Raw genomic sequence first — 18,745 nt, forward strand, 5'->3', positions numbered from 1 at the left:
TTTCTGAGCCAATCTAGGGCAGTCATCTATCTTATATTGATTAGAACATTTATACCCTACACTGATCATAGCTTTGTTCTTCCCGCCTCCTCCATACATACAATTCCATAAATCTGAATCTAAGATCTGTTTAAGCTTTAGTTTTCCAATAAGGAAATCTCGAATTTGTATGTATTTAAAGTACGCATGCCCCGGTAATTTATATAGTATCCTAAGTGTTTCAAACTCTAACAAACCGGAGGAGCCGTATAAATCGCCCAGTTTGATTATGCCTAAGTTGGACCAAATCCTGCACCCCAAGTCGCTAAAAATACCTGGTAAACCCGGATTATTCCAGAGAGTTAAATCAGGGTGAAAGATTGACGTTTTGTTGAGTACAAGTATTATATTCCATATATTTATTATATCTTTGGCGGTCTTAAACCTGACTCTTTTAAAATAGTTTGGGTCATTGGTTCTAGCAAGGAATTGAATGGAGTCGGTACCAAGCATAAATTGGTGAAAGTAATAAGGATTATTGGAATTAAAAAGGCTCTGTAGATGTCCCAAAAAGGATGCAAAAAAATAAATTCCAAAGTCTGGAAAGTTAAGGCCACCCTTACTGAATGGTAACTTTAAAGTAGTTAATGATCTGCGGTTTTTTTTTTAAACCCCCATATAAAGCTGCCTAGAATGCCATCAAGTTTTCTAAAGAATAATTTGGTAATTTTTCTACATATATGTTACCCCTAAGGTAGGCCCTAGCTAGCCCTATGGGCAGGGTGCATTGTAGGTAAAAGGTCGGACATTTGCCTTAACTGTGTGGCATGTCCTGGTAGTGACAAACAACCATTTTGGTTTCTCACTACTGTGAGGCTGCCCTCTCATAGAAATGCATTGGGGGTTCCCTGATATGTGCTTCAGTGGTAATTCCTGACCTGAGAGGAGTAGAGTGGTCATGTTTGGTATATTTGGAATACAGGCAATAAATGCTGCGTAATGGTGTTCGCAGATTTATTATCACTATTTTAGAAATGCCACTTTTAGAAGTGGGCATTTTTTATGCTATGTGTCTTTGTGCCTGCCTGTTTGTGGATTGACTGTCTGGTTTCAGTGTGAGAGAGACAGAGGATGTGCATTCCCTGTATACAGCCCCTGGGAGAGGATGAGGTGTGCCTGGTCCATCTTGGAGGACCCAGCCCTGAGCTGAATAGGCCCTGGCTGCATATAGAGTGGTGGGAGGAGATTTACCTTGCACCTGAATGGAGCCTGTCTCCCTTGCACAATGCTGTCTCCACCCCCTGTGTGCATTCTGCGCCACTGAATACAGAACTGGTTTGGAATGGGTTCAGAGACCTTTACTTCAAAGACATCAAATACATTTTGGGGTATAAGTATGTGCCCTAAACTCCCAGTAAATTGGCCTACTTCATGAATCAAGAAGGAAATTTGCCAAGGAGAAAGAGCTGAAGAGACTGGGGGTGAAGCACTGCCCCTTTGCTGTTTGCTGTATGGGGTTGTCCTGCAGTAGCTGATTCTGCCAAGGAAAGGAAGAGGACTTTGCTGTGTGCTGTGTACCCCCGCACACTTGAGAGGATTCTCCAAGGGCCTGGGTGTGCTGGCCTCATGTTCTGGAAGACTCAGGGGCATCAAAGTCTTCCAGGTGTATACTTTACATTTTTTTGGAATAGCCTTGTTCTTTTTACTTTTTGTAGAGCTGTGTGTGCTCTGCCCCCCCCCCCCCCCAGCGCTATGTGTTTTGCTTCACTACAGAACTTTTATTTTCTCCCCATGATTTCCTACAAAGGTGACAGACAGCGCTCCATCCAAAACCCAGCGCGTGGAGAGCGTTTTCCCCCTGCAGCTTTCTTCCCTCACAAAGAAGTAAGCGCGCGTGCAGCACTTTCCCTAGAGCCAAGGTGTGAATAGCACTCCCAACCGTGACCTGCAGGCACTAGGGAGTCGCCTGCTCTTTGTGTCCTCAGGCACAGAGAATAGTCCTGAGAGGAGCGCCTAGCTCAAAGGACGAGAGCACATCGCAGGCGCTCCGTGAACCAGCAGGCTGTGGCTGGACCGCCTCCTATGGCCCCTCTGCCTTGGTGAAGGGGGCCGCAATGTACATTGATAGAGGGACAGGGGCCGTCCCACAGTACCGCCGGGCTGCTGTGAGCAGCGACATCGTCAATCTTGGATCCCCCTAGCTGGGCCCGCTTTCCCTCACAATACGGGAAGACTGGTGCAATTCTGTGCACTGAAGCCAACAGCCCCTGAGCTCCAGGCCCCTCTGAAGGGGGAGCCCACTGCCTGGAGGAAGATGGAGTAGGGCGACCCCCTGCAAGAACGAAGCAGGAGCCCCGCCCCACATGGCAGCCCCGAGGTGGCCAGTACGGCTCGAGGTGGGCTGTCTGCCAGGCACACCTTTTGTTGTCCTGGTCGAAGGAGGTTGGGGCGGAGTCACTGAGGAGCCGTGGTAGGTCAGCAGCTGCACCGCAAGTCTGTAGGCAGCTGCCACCAGTGATTTCCTTTGCGAGGAGGACCCAGCTAGGCCTCACTGTGAATTTCGCTACTGTGTGCTTCCCCCACTGGATTCTATTACAGGACCGGAGGCTTCAGATTATGCTATCTCTTTTTTTACTGTAAAACACAGAAGCCATTGAAAACATACAATTAGTCAACACAAACTACATTGTCCATGATGCTCTGCATCAGTCACCCCTTCTTAGCGATCCGTAAGAGCCATGAGCACAGTCCCATCATCCTCTTTCTTTGCTGCTCACAGCAAGAGCTACGTACTTCCTTACGATATTATCACTGGTCATTATATTTTACTGTGGTGCATGCCGAATTTACATAGCGCGTAGCGCTATATTGTATGGTAATTGTATGGTTTGCTAATCGTTTTATACCGCTTTCTAAAATTTAAGATTTCATGTGTATTGTGTGCTTATTTGCATTTTTCGAAGGCGCATTTCACGCATTGTGATGGGGCTCTGCCCCGGTTGCCAGCGCTGCTGGGGTCAGTCTTTTACTGACGCGGACGCGCTTCTCAGCGCAAGTGTACCGAACCGCTTGGCGGTTGACTGTAACCGGTTTTACGGTTGCGCGCTTAACGTGCTGGTGTCTTGGGCTTCCCTGATCGTCCGTACACACCGCAGGAGCCGGGTGGCTTACTACCGACTTGCGCAGCACAACTGAGCCCATTGTTTTTTGGGGGGGATCTGTTTGGGCTTGCGTTGGGCTGTGCACGCCGAGATCGGTCCGCAATTGTGCTTTTTGCCACGTTAGGAGGAAAAATGTGCTGGAGAAGAATGCCTGACTGGCTGCAAGAGACGTCCCCTGCAACTGTGAGCACACGTTCCAGATACATTAAATTTCGGCTCCTACTTCTATGACAGGCTGAAATAGTTTGAGTAAAGCTTTGCTGAGGAGGCTTGGTAGTTTTTAGAAGTAATTCAATTGTGTGCACGTGGGCTGCCCCCCATTACTCCTCCTATACTATTTTATATTGAGATTTGATTATATTGAGATTGTTTATACACCTAACGGTGCATTTTTATAGACAACAAAATAGCCGAATTACTGCAAAACACGCAATAACATCATGCAACAACAGGCCTCACGGTTTTTGCAGCAATGCTTTTTGGTCAAGAAGAAGGGTGGTGGCCACAGACTGGTTTTAAATTTGAGGGAGTTCAATCAGTACCTCATTTACAAACATTTCATGATGGAGGGAATCCATATTTTGACGGATCTTCTAAAACAAGGAGATTGGATGGTCAGGCTAGATCTCAAGGATGCCTACCTATCAGTGGTTTGATTATTAGGCCTTTCCTTTCGGGCTTTCCTCTGCTCCTTGGTGCTTCACCATAGTGATGAAGCCGGTGGTGGCTCACCTATGGGAGCAAGGGGTGCGCATGATTATTTATCTGGACGACATTCTAATCATGGCGCCAAGTCCAGAAGTAGTCTCGCAACATCTCCAAATGACGATGTCTCTGTTGCAGAGTCTGGGGTTTGTGAACAATCACTCCGAGTCATCGCTAACCCCGGCGCAGACAACAGATTTTCTGGGTTTTGTGATAGACTCCCAGACGACCCAATTGAGTCTTCCCAAAACGAAGTTAAAGGATCTCAAGAAGGAGATTACTGCAATCCTCAACAAACAAGTGGTTTCTCTCAGAGTCATTGCCAGAGTAGTGGGATTATTAGTGTCATTCATTCAGGCGATTTTCCCCGGACTGCTGCATTACCGAGCATTGTAGAGGATAAACATCCAGCATGTGCAGAAGGGTCTGTCTTATACGGACCTGGTCCCGTTGTCACAAGAAATGAGAGAGGAGATGCAGTGGTGGCTGGGTCACATGGAAGCGTGGAACGGCAGAGCGATATTCGGTTCACAACCCAAGGTTAACATCGAATCCGACGCTAGCTGTTGGGGCTGGGGAGCACGCTGTGGAGATATCTTCACAGGCGGAAGGTGGTCTCCCAAGAATTATCCCTACACATAAATTGTCTGGAACTCCTAGCGGGTTCCTTTGCAATTTGTACTCTGTCTCCCAAGCAGACCTCATGTTGTATCCTTCTACAGATGGACAACATTTCAGCAATGAGGTACATCAACAAGTTGGGAGGAACGAGATCATCTCTACTAGTAGTGATTGCAAAGGATTTTTGGCACTATTGCCTGAATCGTCAGATCACGGTAATAGCGGAATACATCCCGGGTCAGTCCAACCTGATAGCGGACTGGAATTCCACGCACCTCAGAGATTACAGCGATTGGCAACTACTTCCAAGCATATTCCAATGGTTGCAGGACCTTTGCGGTCCTTGTCAGATGGACTTGTTTGCTTCCAGGCTGAGCCGGCAGCTTCCCAACTTCTTCAGTTGGAGACCAGATCCAGTGGCGAATGCGACGGATGCCTTCCTTCAGGATTGGTCAGGGACATTGAATTATGCGTTCCCACCTTTCCTTCTAATTCCCAGAGTAATGTCACACATTTTCAAACAACAAGCAGAGGTGATTCTAGTGACGCCCCCTGTGGAGATCGCAGCCCTGGTTCCCGGTGTTGCTGGAGATGAGCTGCGATCTTCCCAGGATGCTTCTGTGGTCGAAGTCCCTCCTCCAGGGACCTCACAAGGAGCAGCATCCTTTGATCCTATCAAGGTGGTTGTCGCTGATGGCATGGCGACTTTCTGGCAACAGTGGGAAATGCGGGGATTTTCTGAGACAGCTACTGCTTTCATCAAGCAAGCTTGGGCTCCTTCAACTAGGAAACAGTACTCTTCAGACTGGAAAGGCTGGTTGGGTTGGTGCCTGGAACGGCACCTGGATCCCGTGGGGGCAGACCTACCCCATATTGTAAATTTTCTTTCGGACAAAGCAGCCTAGGGTTTGGCTTATCATTCAGTGAATAACTTTAGATCAGCCATTTTGGCGGGCCATAGTCAGGTAGACGGGAAACCGGTTGGTATGCACCCAGTGATATGTAAACTTCTTAAGGGCATAAGGGTGGCTAACCCTCCTAAACCTAAGTATTCAGGCCTATGGAATGTCTCCTTAGTCATTTCTCTCTTTAACAGCTGGCCAGCGAATAATCTTCTATCAAGGAAACAGTTGTTTGCCAAACTGGCAATGCTTTTATGCCTGTCAGCTTGTAGGCATTCATTAGACGTGCGGGCCTTGGACATTACAGGTAGAGTATTTACTCCTGAAGGAGTTTCCTTTACTATCACAGGTCGTACAAAGACTCTCTCGAGACACATTGAGTATAATGCTTTTCCTAGCAGTGATAAGTTATGTGTTGTACAATGTTTAAAAATATATGAGGACTGTAGTCGTTCTTTGAGACCAGAGGGTTCTAATCAACTTCTGATTGCTTTTCAAAAACCCTCTAAGCCTGTGTCGGCTGCGACAATAGCCAGATGGCTTTGTTATGTTATGATAGAGGCTGGTATTGACATTCAAGTGTTTGGTGCACATTCCGTGCGTGGTCCCATGGCATCAAAACCATATATGTTAGGTTCCAACATTCAAGACATTATGCGTTGTGCTGATTGGTCATCTGAATGATCTTTCAAACAATTTTATTGTAAGCCGGTAGGAGATATAACATCTGTTGTTTTTGATAAACTGTTAAAGTAGCATAATCCGAAGACTACGGTCCTGTAATAGAATCAAAAATTTGCTAGCATTTGTGCCAAGAATTTTCAATTCTATTAAGGACACGGAGGCGAGGATATTCCCACCCGGCTATGTTACAATATCATTGTTCATGCTTACCCACCCGTTGATGATGTAATGATGATGATTTCTTGCAATAAGCAGAAATTAAGGGTTGTTCTTTTTTTTCTAGGAGCAGATAAGAAATCTGAATAAGAAGTTTCTTCAAGTTGAAGTCTATGGATGGATCTTGATTTCCTGTTAACTTCCATGTTGGAGGATGTTACTGAATCATTTTGTAGACTTAGTGGACTTTTACAGTTCGAGGAAAGAAAGAGGATGATGGGAATGTGCTCATGGCTCTTAAGGAGGGCTAAGAAGGCGTGACTAATGCAAAGCATCATGGACAATGTAGTTTGTGTTGACTAATTGTATGTTTTCATTGGCTGCTGTTTTTTACAGTAAAGAAAGAGATAGCATAATCCTGGCCTCCGTGTCCTTAATAGAATTTAAAATTATTGGCGCGTATGCTAAAAAATGTTTGATTCACCCTACCCCAGGGAAGGGGGGGGGGCTAAGAGAGAGTAGAGGGTTCAGATGCTTCCGCTAGTGTGTTCACCACAGTATTATGGTTATTTGGAGCACAGAGGCTGATCCTGAGGTAATGGTGATATCCACAAGGGACCATGATATTGGGCACAATGTTGTTTTGGTGACCTGTACGCTACTCAGGACCAAGTGAGGCATGCGCAAAGCAGTGATGGTGGAAAGTGATATTTTCATAAGGTTTTCATGACTTTTGTAGCACCAGAGTATTTTACTGTGATGTTTGAAACGGCTAGGGTTCTGATAATGGCCTAGTTGGCAATGTGCATTAGGATGTTAGGAGAAACCTAGTGAGGGGGTTCCTCATAAGGGTGGATAAGATGTATGATCTCCCAGTACCTGCAATAGTATGACCATTGTCTTATGGCAAAGGGCGTGACAAGTGCCTAGTGGCCATGTAATCTGTGTAATTGGTGTCTAATGTGTTTGAACCTACTACCAAGGGATTTATGACTTTATGTGCATCTTTATGACAGGCGCCTAGTGGCGCAGTGATTTATGTTAATGCCTAATGTTGTTTATACCTAATGTACCTGTGTGCTAGTAGAGCCAAGTAAAAAAAAATGTCATCCTGAAAAGTTAAAACCATTATTTTTGCCAGTGTTTTTTGTTTTTTTTAAACTAGAGTGCAGGAGCAACATCTCAGTTAAAAAAGAACAAACATTTTAAGTTATTAAAGGGTTCCATGTGTGAAGAAGCTATGCCCCAGGACAACAGTGACAACTATTTCCACTGCATTGGTTTGGTAATTTCTATATGTTTATAATTAATATTACATCATGACTTTTTCCACTACAGACATTGTATTCCTTGCCCTGCCCACTCTTCCTGGCTCCTCCCCTGGTCCTCAGAGAGTGATAAGTTGCGCTTCCTGGTTCCCCTCAGTCGAGTCTGAGCCCTGGCGTGCGCTGAGCCATGGCCAAGACCCTGAAGGATCACCTCGATTTCGCCCTGGAGAGCCTGGAGGAGGGGGACTTTAAGAGGTTCAAGAGGACTCTGAACGATGCGCAGGTGGAGGACGGCTATGACAAGATCCCACGGGGGAGGCTGGAGAAGGCTGACACCATGGACGTAGCAGAGCTGATCATCAGCTACTACAGGCAGGAGTACGGGCTGCGCCTCACCCTGGAGGTGCTGCAGAAAATAAACACAAAGGACGTGGCTGAGACGCTCCGGAGCGCGGCGGGAGCAGGTAAGGAGGGGCTTCATCCTCCGGTTAGAGGCTTCACTTCTGGCGGGTGTGTGGTGGGCTGCTGGGGAGCAGTTGTCTCAGGGACCAAGCAACCCGGGTCCTAGTCGCAGCGTCCACACTGCATGGCACGTGTCCTGCCTAAGACGGACCGGGGCTCCGTGAGACAGCCGGGGCACGCGGCTCTTTCACGCGGCTGAACCCACAGCCGGACCCCCGTCCGTAACTGCACCGGACCCGCGACTGCCGGGGCTCGCCCTCGTTTAGCTCAAAATGCACAACTTTTATGGCCACTCCTAAAATGTTACTTATGTCTAATGCATTTCGGGGAATTGTAATATGTGCACCGAATATAGTGGGGAATTGAAGCTCAACACAGAATGATAAAGGTGCATCTGTGCCCCGGTTTCTGTTCCAGATGCAGCCCCAGTGGTTCTAGGCTCGGCTGTGCACGCGGGGGATCCGCGCGACCCTGCAGGGGAGCCCCACGACCCTACGTCTGTCTATTTTACCGCCCTTTGCAGGAACGGCTGCACGGAGGAGGGGTGGGGGCATATTGCCACATACAAGTCTGCTGTTTGCTTTCGGTTTCTATTTCCTTTCACTCGATGATTTCCTGGAAGAAGTGGGGCGGGACAGGGGGTTCCTATCGTCCGCAAATAGAAAAGCACAACCACGCTCGTTGTAGAGCTGTCACAAGAGGCCCCCTTTTATTTCTCCATTCCAGCCCGTCTCTCAGTCTCTGCCTGACCTGCGACCATCGCTAACTGCAGCGCGACCTGTCTCGTGACTTGACCCTTTATCAAAGTTACAGGCGCGCATCGGATGTATGACTGACTCTGTCCCAGCCATGCCAGCTTTAAAGAGCGCGGGCCGGGAATGATATGTAACCAGTAGCTAACAAGGATCTCATGGATCCTGGTGCAGGCAAGGACAATGGCACGTTCCATTGTCATTGAGCTAATAGAATGCTGAATGCAGCAATTACCAGGGCTCAATGTCCCCCTCAAGGATCTATGGTACGGTGCACTGCACCTGTTGCACCAGTGGTAGCAAACCCATGTATTTATTACCAATCAGGGGAAGTGGACGCCCCTCTCTGTTCTCCCTCACTCTCTTTTTGTTCCTTCCCCTTTAAATTAACCCTGCCCTTTCCGAGACCTGCTAGACTTATGCAGGCATATACCTGAAAGGCATTGTCTTTATCTCGTCCCTGCTCTAGACTCACAAATCTGAAACATTTCAAAAGCTTAATTGATCCCACCTGCCCACGGTTCTGGGCTACTACTTGACCGACTTTGGCACCACCCAAAGTGATATGTAAACAAACGTGGCCAGTGCTGGCAGTGTGCTTCACGTCACGAAGGACATACCCAAGCAATCCTTTTTTGCAGCACTGAAAGGTGGGGCACCTACAGATACAACTAAAGCAAAAGTACATGAACCAAAATCCAATCTGTTGTTTGCTAAAAGACCCAGAAGGTGCCCATGGCCTAGATCAACATGGCCGCTATGTATGACTGACATTTCTCCATCTCTACTGGCCTTCTAGAGGTACGTGCCCTCCCAGACTTTTGAGGCACTGCCACTAAGTTGGTCCCAGCCTTTCATGAGCGCACATTTAACGGCGACTGACACCAGTTCTTCTGGATTTTTAGAGAAACGTGCCTGGCACGTGACTGACTTCTACTACACACAGGACCTTTCATCAGCGAGCAGTTCACCTTGAGGGCGGTCCTACTTCAGGGGAGTCACATTCCTTGTCCATCCATCAGAAACGCACACCACCCAAGCGCATGTCCCTCCAGCTCAGGGAACTATACTATAACAATACATGGGGGAGGGGTCAAACCTCAGGGGCTGCCTTCAGCTACAGTCCCAAGTCCATCTTGACTTCCACGTGCAAGTATCAGGTTCACAGCTGAACTTATCTTTCCCCCTTACAGTCTAACTCAGGAGCCGTCGAGCTGTTGGGAAGGTCGGTGGTTAAAGAACAGCTGTAAGCTGCCCCCATGTCCCGAGGGTGAGTTTCAGCCAGAAACCCGTTTTGTAGGTAACGCCTGCTGGGACTTGACATGCCACTTTTTCTTTCAGAAAATCTGGCTTACAAGTGACAACATAATTGATGGTGTTGTCTGGAAGGCCAAGGCTGGCTGAAATCCACCCTCAAGAACTGAGTACAGTTTACAGCGTTGACCGTGTGGGATAGAAGCATCATTGGGGTGAAATATAGTTGGGTCCAGCATGGGCAACACAATCACTGTGACCTCTGAAAGTGACATATCTCTAGCCCTTCTGCCACAGGGATGTCCCACTACATTATATATTTGTAGTCAGTGTGAAGCAGGAGGGAGGGAGCTGTTGCATGGCTGGCAAGTTGGGCCTGTGAAGGTTGGGGTTCACAGCGGGTTTCTATGTGTTCAAAGGGATCAATTGACAATATTTGTTCTAACTACTCAAATCTTTCTCCACACAGATGGCCCTGCACGGAGCACAGCGCCACCCCTGAAACCCAGCACGGGGGGTGCAGGAGCCAGACCTTCAGGTGAGCTTCAAGCTACAGAGGAGGATCAGGGAGGGTGAAGAAAGGTGCCTTAAACAGCATGAATGGGGGTCACTACTGGACCATGTGGGAGATTTTAGCCATCCCTATAAGTGAACCGTGTGACAATCTGGAGGCCTCTGACCCCGTAGCGCTGGAGAAGATGCCTACAGACTCCATGGCACCTCCTTAGAGATGCCTTCCTCTTCCAAAGCGGGTGCAGGAGTTAGTTATTCCCTTTACCGTTAAAGAGAGTGTCCAGCTCATCCCTTGCCTGTTCCTGTGCATAGGTGAGCAGCAGGATGTTTAGATACTGCTCCGGTGTTCTACAGAAAGTTTAGTGTGTTTGTATTCAAAGGGCTGCTGGCATCTCACCGGGGTCCATTGGGATTTCAATGGTGTCTGCGTGGATGTCTATTGAGGGCTCAGGACTGGAGCAGAGGGAATCCTAAAAGGGGATCTGAGGCAAGGGGGTTCTCAGAGCCAGAGTAGGTAATTCTCAGAAAGAGTGAAATTTGACTCGAAATCCATTAAATTGCTTGAGTAGTGATCCCTTTACTATAGTCTGTCTCTTCCCTTAAAGGATACTCCTCCTGGGCCCACAATATAGAACTCCTACAAGACTACTCCAGTGAGAAGGGTATCTGTGGGTTTAGCTTCCCGCCATGAGAGCTAGAAGGCACTTTGGAGTGAGCTACGGAGCGAGACTGAAAAGGTCCTCAGTCCTCAGGTCAGCGCCCAATGTGCTACCACAGGTAAACCCTCACAGACTCTGAGCCCTTAGGCAGTCTGTTAGAGTTCTCAGAGGAAAGGAGGTCAGCAGGACATGGTGTGAAAACAAGTCTCCATATCTTCTGCTTTGGTTTTGCGAAGTCCCAGAAATTCCATGAAGCCAAGATGGCCCAAAAAACTGCCACTCATATTATGTATTATTAAACGTTGTCAATGAAAATTAATCCTTCCTAATTCATAAACTCATCTGGTGGTTAGTTCCCTAGTACTGCTGTCAATATTCAACAAAATCAGGCTTAACATGATTGACAGGCTTCATTTAAAGCCTTTGATATAGCAGCCAACACAGATTAATGAGGAAACCGACTGATTGGGTTCAGTTTCTGACTACTGATAAAAAGACACAAGGTTGGCAAAACATGGTTTGAGCTAGCCTTTGCGCTACAAAAACATAGGTCATGTGCCAGTCTTTTAGGGGGCGAGGGTCCTACATGTACCAAGATTTTCGTGCTTTGATCGAAAAACCTGATGATGTTCAGAAGTGGTTTGGAAATCCCCCCCAAACAGTGGGAAGGGGGCGTAGATTAGGAGAACATATAGTATATGCACTGTTGACCTGATGCAGGACATCTCTAAGAAAACAAATATCCGACAGACCGAAACATAACAGTATCATTTTTGTCTTCCATCACAGGTAAGCACTTCGTGGACAAGCACCGAGAGGACATTATCCAACGGTGCACTCTGGTGGATCCCATCCTTGACCGATTGTTCAGTCTGGATTTTCTGACACAAGAGCAGTATGACTTCGTGCGAGTGATGAATACGACTCAGAACAAGATGCGGGAGCTGTACAGACTCATGCTTGGTTGGGGCGAATCTGATAAAGATCAGTTCTACCAAGCACTGAAAGAGCAGAATGGCCCCCTCATCAGAGACCTGGGAGGGCGGTAAAGGGGTTTTCTGTAAAACGCAAAATGTAGGGACTTTGGTGAATAAGTAGCAACTCAGGTTTTTTCAGGTTTATCTCGGGGTCTTTATCCAGGAGGGAGATAAAGGAATTCGTCCACTAACAATGCCTTTGGTGCTAGAATGTGTTTTTTTTAGAAGTTGTTTGATTTATGTGTGAGTTTTTCATTAGCATGAAGTTTATAGCTCCTTAAAGATGTTTTTATAATTTCAGTTTTTTGTAAGTAACATTATCAGTGAATTTTGATTTATAGTAGTGATTACTGAATTTGCAATGCAGTAGCGAGGACAACAAGCATTGGAAATGCAATAGGTCTCGCATTAGGAAAGTTTGAGCTATTTGTCTTGTAAATGACAATTTTTTTATTTGTGTTGGTTTTGAAAATAGCTAAATTAATAGCTTTGTCATTTACAATGCCAATAGTTATAACTTTCGCAAATGTGACACCGATAGCATTTGTAATGCAATATGTGTTGTATTTATGTGACTTACATGTATTGATATTACAAATAACAATGTCTTTTAATTTTTTTAATTAATTAATACTTAAATAAAAGTTATTGTAATTTCTAATGGCTATAGCTTAAACTTTTGTAAATAACTTTTGTTAAGATTATGTTCAGTGTATTTTATTGTGATGAAAATCCAAGAACAGAAGTGAAATATTAACATCTTTTTGTTACATTTGTAATAAAGCTTGAAACATTGAGAGAACATATTTGAACCAGTTGTTGAATGGTTGCACAGATTGATGCTGTGGTGGCGATGAGTGAGGTTGTGATGGCGAACGAGTGATGCTGTGGCGTTCAGTGATGCTGTGGTAGCGCATAGTGATGTTGTGGTGCCCCTGAGTGATGCTGTGGTGGTGCTGAGTGATGCTGTATGCTATGCTATGTTTTGTTTTGCTTTCCTATGTTTTGTTTTGTTATGCTATGCTATGTTTTGCTATCCTATGTTTTTGATTTGTTATGCTATGCTAAGCTGTGTTTTGTTATGCTATGCTATGTTTTGTTATGCTATGCTATGTTCTGCTATTCTATGCTTTGCTATGCTATGTTGTGTTTTATTATGCTATGCTTTGTTTTGCTATGTTATGTTTTGCTATGCTATGCTATGGTTTGTTGTGTTTGGTATGCTATGCTTTGCTATGCTATTATATGTTTTGCTATGCTATGTTTTGTTGTGTTTTGTTAAGCTATGTTTTGTTGTGTTTTGCTATGTTTTGTTATGCTGTGTTGTGTTTTGTTATGCTATGTTTTGTTATGTTATGCTATGTTTTGGTATGCTATGCTATGCTATGTTTTGTTATGCTATGTTTTGTTTTGCTATCCTATGCTTTGATTTGTTATGCTACGCTATGTTTTGTGTTTTGTTATGCTATGCTATGTTTTGTTGTGTTTTGTTATGCTATGATTTGTTATGTTGTTTTGTTATGTTATGCTATGTTTTGTTATGTTATGCTATGTTTCGTTCTGCTATGTTTTGTTGTGTTTTGTTATGCTATGCTATGCTTTGTTGTGTTTTGCTATGCTATGTTTTGTTTTGCTATCCTATGCTTTGTTTTGTTATCCTATGCTTTGTTTTGTTATGCTATGTTTTGCTATCCTATGCTTTTTTGTTGTTATGCTATGCTGTGTATTGTTAATCTATGCTTTGTTTTGTTATGCTATGCTGGTGAGGGTGTGTGAGGGTGAGTGAGAGTGAGGGTGTGTGAGGGTGTATGAGGGTTGTGAGGGTGAGTGAGGGTGTGTGTGGGTGTGTGAGGGTGAGGGGTGTGAGGGGGTGTGAGGTTGAGGGCGTGTGAGGGTGAGGGTGTGTGAGGGTGAGTGAGGGTGTGTGAGGATGAGAGGGGGTGTGAGGGTGAGGGGGTTGTGAGGGTGAGGGGGTTGTGAGGGGGTGTGAGGGTGTGAGGGTGAGGGGGGTGAGGGGGTGTTAGAGTGAGGGGGTGTGAGGGTCAGGGGGTGTGAGGGTGAGGATGTGTGAGGGTGAGGGAGTGGAACATGTAAATATAAAAAAGAAAAATAAGTTTTCGTTTTCTTACGTTCTCTGTAATAAAGTAGGCGAAAAAAGGTGTCTGTTTATGCAAATAAAAGATGGACAATTGCCACAAGTTTCCATTGCTAGTTTTAAAACAATTACGAAAAGTAATGTAGCTTTATGTGGAATGCTGCTAACAACTAAAATCTTACTTAACATAAGTTATTGAGCAAAAACCTACTTTTAGGTAATCTTTAAATATATTAACCTGTTTAAGCCAAATTAAGAACTTTGTTGCAACATAAATACATAATCAAAGTAATATGACAGTAAATCATCACAATAATAAAAAAGCTGTACTGTAAAGTGACTACACTTTATTACGTGAAATTTATAATAAATATGCACGGATTAAATAATACAATAGTGTATTCCAAGATCGCAGCTAGATTATACTATACCACTCGGTTTAATGGCCACGCCCTCTACATCTCCTCCATGTCTGTGCCATTGAGCCAACAACGCTTTGCTTCCCGAGTGAGCGGTCAACACAACCTGGTCCTTGGGTAGCTTGGGCTTTACTGCCTTAAGCAGTCACTAGCCAGGAGAGAGCAGGAGCGGAGGCGCCATGTTGAGGCAGGCGAACAGTGGCACTGAGAGCAAAAAATGGTAATTCTATAGGGTGGCAGGGAGGCGATAATTCCAGTATCTTATGAAAAGCAAAGCATGCGAAAGCACCACTCTCGGGGGATGCTAAAATAAAATACATTTGATGTCTTATTAATAGGGAGAGAGTGTGTCCGCGGATGTCGGTAAGGAAGTGGTCATTGAGAAGTAACGGGGAAGCAGAGATACTAACAAGCGTGAAAGGGCTATACCGGAGTAATGGTGTAAAGGAGGCATAATGCCTGTGCACAAAAGGTAAAGTAACACTGAATATGAGGTAATCTAGTAACATGAGGGCAGGAATAACGTTAATGAAAAAGTGGAGGAATGGAATACTGCTAAGTAGATAAGAAGACCGAGTAGTGCTCGAATAGGGGAGAGACAGTGCTTTAAGTGGGTTGGATCCTGTTGGATCACAGACCTGACAGTAAATAAAATAAAACGAGACACGGCCTGCCGGCCGTGAAAGTGAAAATACGGCCGGGCGGCCGTGAATAATTAGGGGAGGAGCAGCCAGGAGAGAACAGGAGCGGAGGCGCCATGTTGAGGCAGGCGAACCGCGGCACTGAGAGCAAAAAACGGTAATTCTATAGGGTGGCAGGGAGGCGATAATTCCAGTATCTTATGAAAAGCACAGCATGCGAAAGCACCACTCTCGGGTGTTGCTAAAATAAAATACATTTGATGTCTTATTAATAGGGAGAGGGTGTGTCCGCGGATGTCGGTAAGGAAGTGGTCATTGAGAAGTAACGGGGAAGCAGAGATACTAACAAGCGTGAAAGGGCTATACCAGAGTAATGGTGTAAAGGAGGCATAATGCCTGTGCAAGAAAGGTAAATAACACTGAGTATGAGGTAATCTAGTAACATGAGGGCAGGAATAACGTTAATGAAAAAGTGGAAGAATGGAATACAGCTAAGTAGATAAGAAGACCGAGTAGTGCTCGAATAGGGGAGAGACAGTGCTTTAAGTGGGTCGGATCATGTTGGATCGCAGACCCGACAGTAAATAAAATAAAACGAGACACGGCCTACCGGCCGTGAAAGTGAAAGTATGGCCGGCCGGCCGTGAATAATTAGGGGAGGAGAAATGCTTTGAAGAGCTGCTGGCAGCACCAAGCTAGGGAACAGATGGCTGGCTTTGATGTGCACGTGCATTTTAGGTCAATGCGCTTGCGCATTGAGCTGACTTTTGACGGGCACGGCATCAAATCGCCGTTTTGGTTAAACTCTCGATAAGCCCCTATATCTCTCGCCAGCTCGATGCACAAGCGCATTGACAGGCGAGACCTAAAAAGGTGGAATAGGACCCCTCTCTAATTGGTACCAGGAGTGAGTATACAATATGCCGCACGGTGATTGGGTTAGCAAGAAAAACTGACGTTAGGAGTGTCATTAAAAAATTGGGCTGCGGCAGAGAATACGCAGATTTGGTGCCAGATGTCTCTGGAAGTTCAATTTGCAGTATAACTGGAATCATATCTGGAAAGAATGTAAACTGACACCCACTCTTTTACTGTCTTTTAATTTTAAAATTAACATATTGGAATCCGCACAATAATACCACTTTGTGGGACTTAACCACTAATAGGTAGGGACAGTCTAAATCAGTGCACAAATGAGAGAAGGTATTTAGAAATATTTTCGGAGTTCTATGGGAAACGAAGGCAAAATCTGTACAAATTACTGTGAACAGTCCTATTAAATTTTCTTATACTAAAGTCAAAATTAGCGGTTTAAGTGCATCAAATTGCAGTTGGTCTATTTTTAACATTCCTGCATATTTATGAAATAAGCAGATTTAAATATGTTGGGTGTCAGTTCTTCCCCGCGCATGTCTATCTTCAGCCATACTTTCTGAGTCCTGTTGTTCAAGGTCGTTGCCTCTTTTACACATCTCCGGTCTGCTCACCCCTGTCTGCAATCTTTCTTGGTCCTTATTACAGGATTTAAGGATATCTGCCCACCAGAAACGTTCCCTCAGTTCTCCCACGTATGAACATATCAATGCACACATGCTTGCTGCCTTAAGTCCTTACAGTTGATTTGAAACCCTGGAGGACAAAGTGACTTGGGCTTGGTGGGGAGGAGGGTAATTGATTGAAAATCATACTAATCAGATTCCCACTGATGGGCCCGGCCTACAGTTCAGTTGTGATGCTAATAATAGTAAAGAGTGTCCTTCTTAATGCCTCTAGTGACATTAGTGCATGTTAATCGGTGCCACTCTGGCTCTGCCTCAATTACCTCATTCTTTCTTCTTTTTTATGATACTCCAGTGGTTTGTTTCTGCCTGGGCATTTTTAGTAGAGATAAAAATTATGCAGATAAGTTCCAAAATATTGGACGTTTGTAAAGTTTCCAAAATCTGCATGGAACTATGAAACCTATGTAGATCTAAAACATTTGTATTTTCCACAGAAAAATTCTGCACAACCTATTTTGATTGCCCTTTCTTACAGGAATTGCTCCTAACCACTTTCTTGTTACCAATGTTTAAAATAAATTGAAAACATTTATTGTAGAAAAAGGGTGTGTTGGGGGTCGACAGGAAGGTGAAGGTGTTTTTCTATGTGTTAAAAGTGTGTTTATATTTTAAATTTGGACCCCTACCAATGCTGTAAATTTCGGTCTTGCTTTGCATACTTTTATACAAAAATTAAGCCAAAATAAAAAAACATTTCGACAAACTGATGCTCCTCTCTATCTTCAAAATGTTTTGCAATGCAGCACTATGGTTGACTCTTATTGGCCCTCGTCATTCTTCCTTTTTTATGTTAAATTAAATGCTCCTCCTGCCTGAAAATTCAGGTAGAGATAGAAAATATGCAAGTAATATAGAGAATATCCAAAATCTCCTCGAAGTTTCCAAATTTTCCAAGAACTGCTGTGCAGTACGAACGTTATGTTTTATGCAGTCAATTCTGTAGCACTGATTTACATTGGTCCTACATTTTTGGTGGCAATTTTTATAAAACACATTTATTAAATTATTGTAGAAAATGATGTGTTTTGGAGGTGAAAGTAGTGAGGCAATGTTTTTCCTAATATGTTAAATATGTATTTAGATTTTGTAATTTTGGCCATTTCCATAGAATGACTCTTTACCACTGCTTATGCCATCGTCTGTCTTGCATTAAAATGTGTATACAAAAATGCAAGCAAAATAAAACATTTGTGCAAACTGGTGCTTCATTCTGTCTGTAAAATGTTTTGCAGTAAAACAAGTATTGACAAGAAGATTAGTTTTATTTTTTGCATCTGGCTGTAGACAGTCTTAGCTGTCTGTTTTCAGACACTAATGAGTGCCGTACATTACAGGGCCCACAATATCCTAGATGGATATACTATGGTTAAGGAGTCGCCAATGTCCCAGGAAGGTTACTACTTATCATTACCCAAACCCTATGACACAACAAAGCACAAAACCATTTCTTATTTCTTTGGGATAGGGGTTGTAAGACCCCTGGCTGTATTTATTGTCATTTCACACACAATAAAAATCACAATTTATAACCTTTTTACACAGTAAACACATTATTTACATTTCAGCTTAAATTTGTGACCTAGCCTTAACAGAGACTCTAGTACATGGGAATCATTCATACAATCTTTATTTCGGCTGTTTTGCCATAAAAGAGTGCAGTACAAAAAACAATATTCATAGATGATAGTTCGATTCATAATGAATACACATTTAAATGATTAAAAACATACATACTCTAGAGAAACATGATCAGTAATTACGCCCTTGTCTACGAATGGTTTAGTATCATTCGTTAACAATTATGAGCCTACGCTTGTGCCACATGGCTGCCAAAAACTGAGAGACAGCAAATACGATATGTCTGGCCGTATCGGTTTTTAAGACTCTAAAAGCATACATGCACTGTACAAAGCCCAGGTTATTGCATATAGGTAC

The 18,745-nt window shown here is 44.4% G+C and overlaps 1 protein-coding gene across 1 annotated transcript; it reads left to right on the forward strand.

The window, feature by feature from the left end:
• The first annotated feature begins 7,575 nt into the window (after positions 1–7,575).
• LOC144768646 (apoptosis-associated speck-like protein containing a CARD) lies at positions 7,576–17,513 on the forward strand. Its single transcript, XM_078652456.1, has 4 exons — positions 7,576–7,940; positions 10,414–10,482; positions 11,906–12,462; positions 16,107–17,513. Exons 1-3 carry the CDS (start codon positions 7,664–7,666, stop codon positions 12,163–12,165), a joined length of 606 nt encoding a protein of 201 aa, XP_078508582.1. The 5' UTR covers positions 7,576–7,663; the 3' UTR covers positions 12,166–12,462; positions 16,107–17,513.
• Positions 17,514–18,745: the final 1,232 nt, after the last annotated feature.

This window comes from Lissotriton helveticus, chromosome 7 (genome assembly GCF_964261635.1).
Source record: "Lissotriton helveticus chromosome 7, aLisHel1.1, whole genome shotgun sequence".
NCBI classification, from domain to species: Eukaryota; Metazoa; Chordata; class Amphibia; order Caudata; family Salamandridae; genus Lissotriton; species Lissotriton helveticus.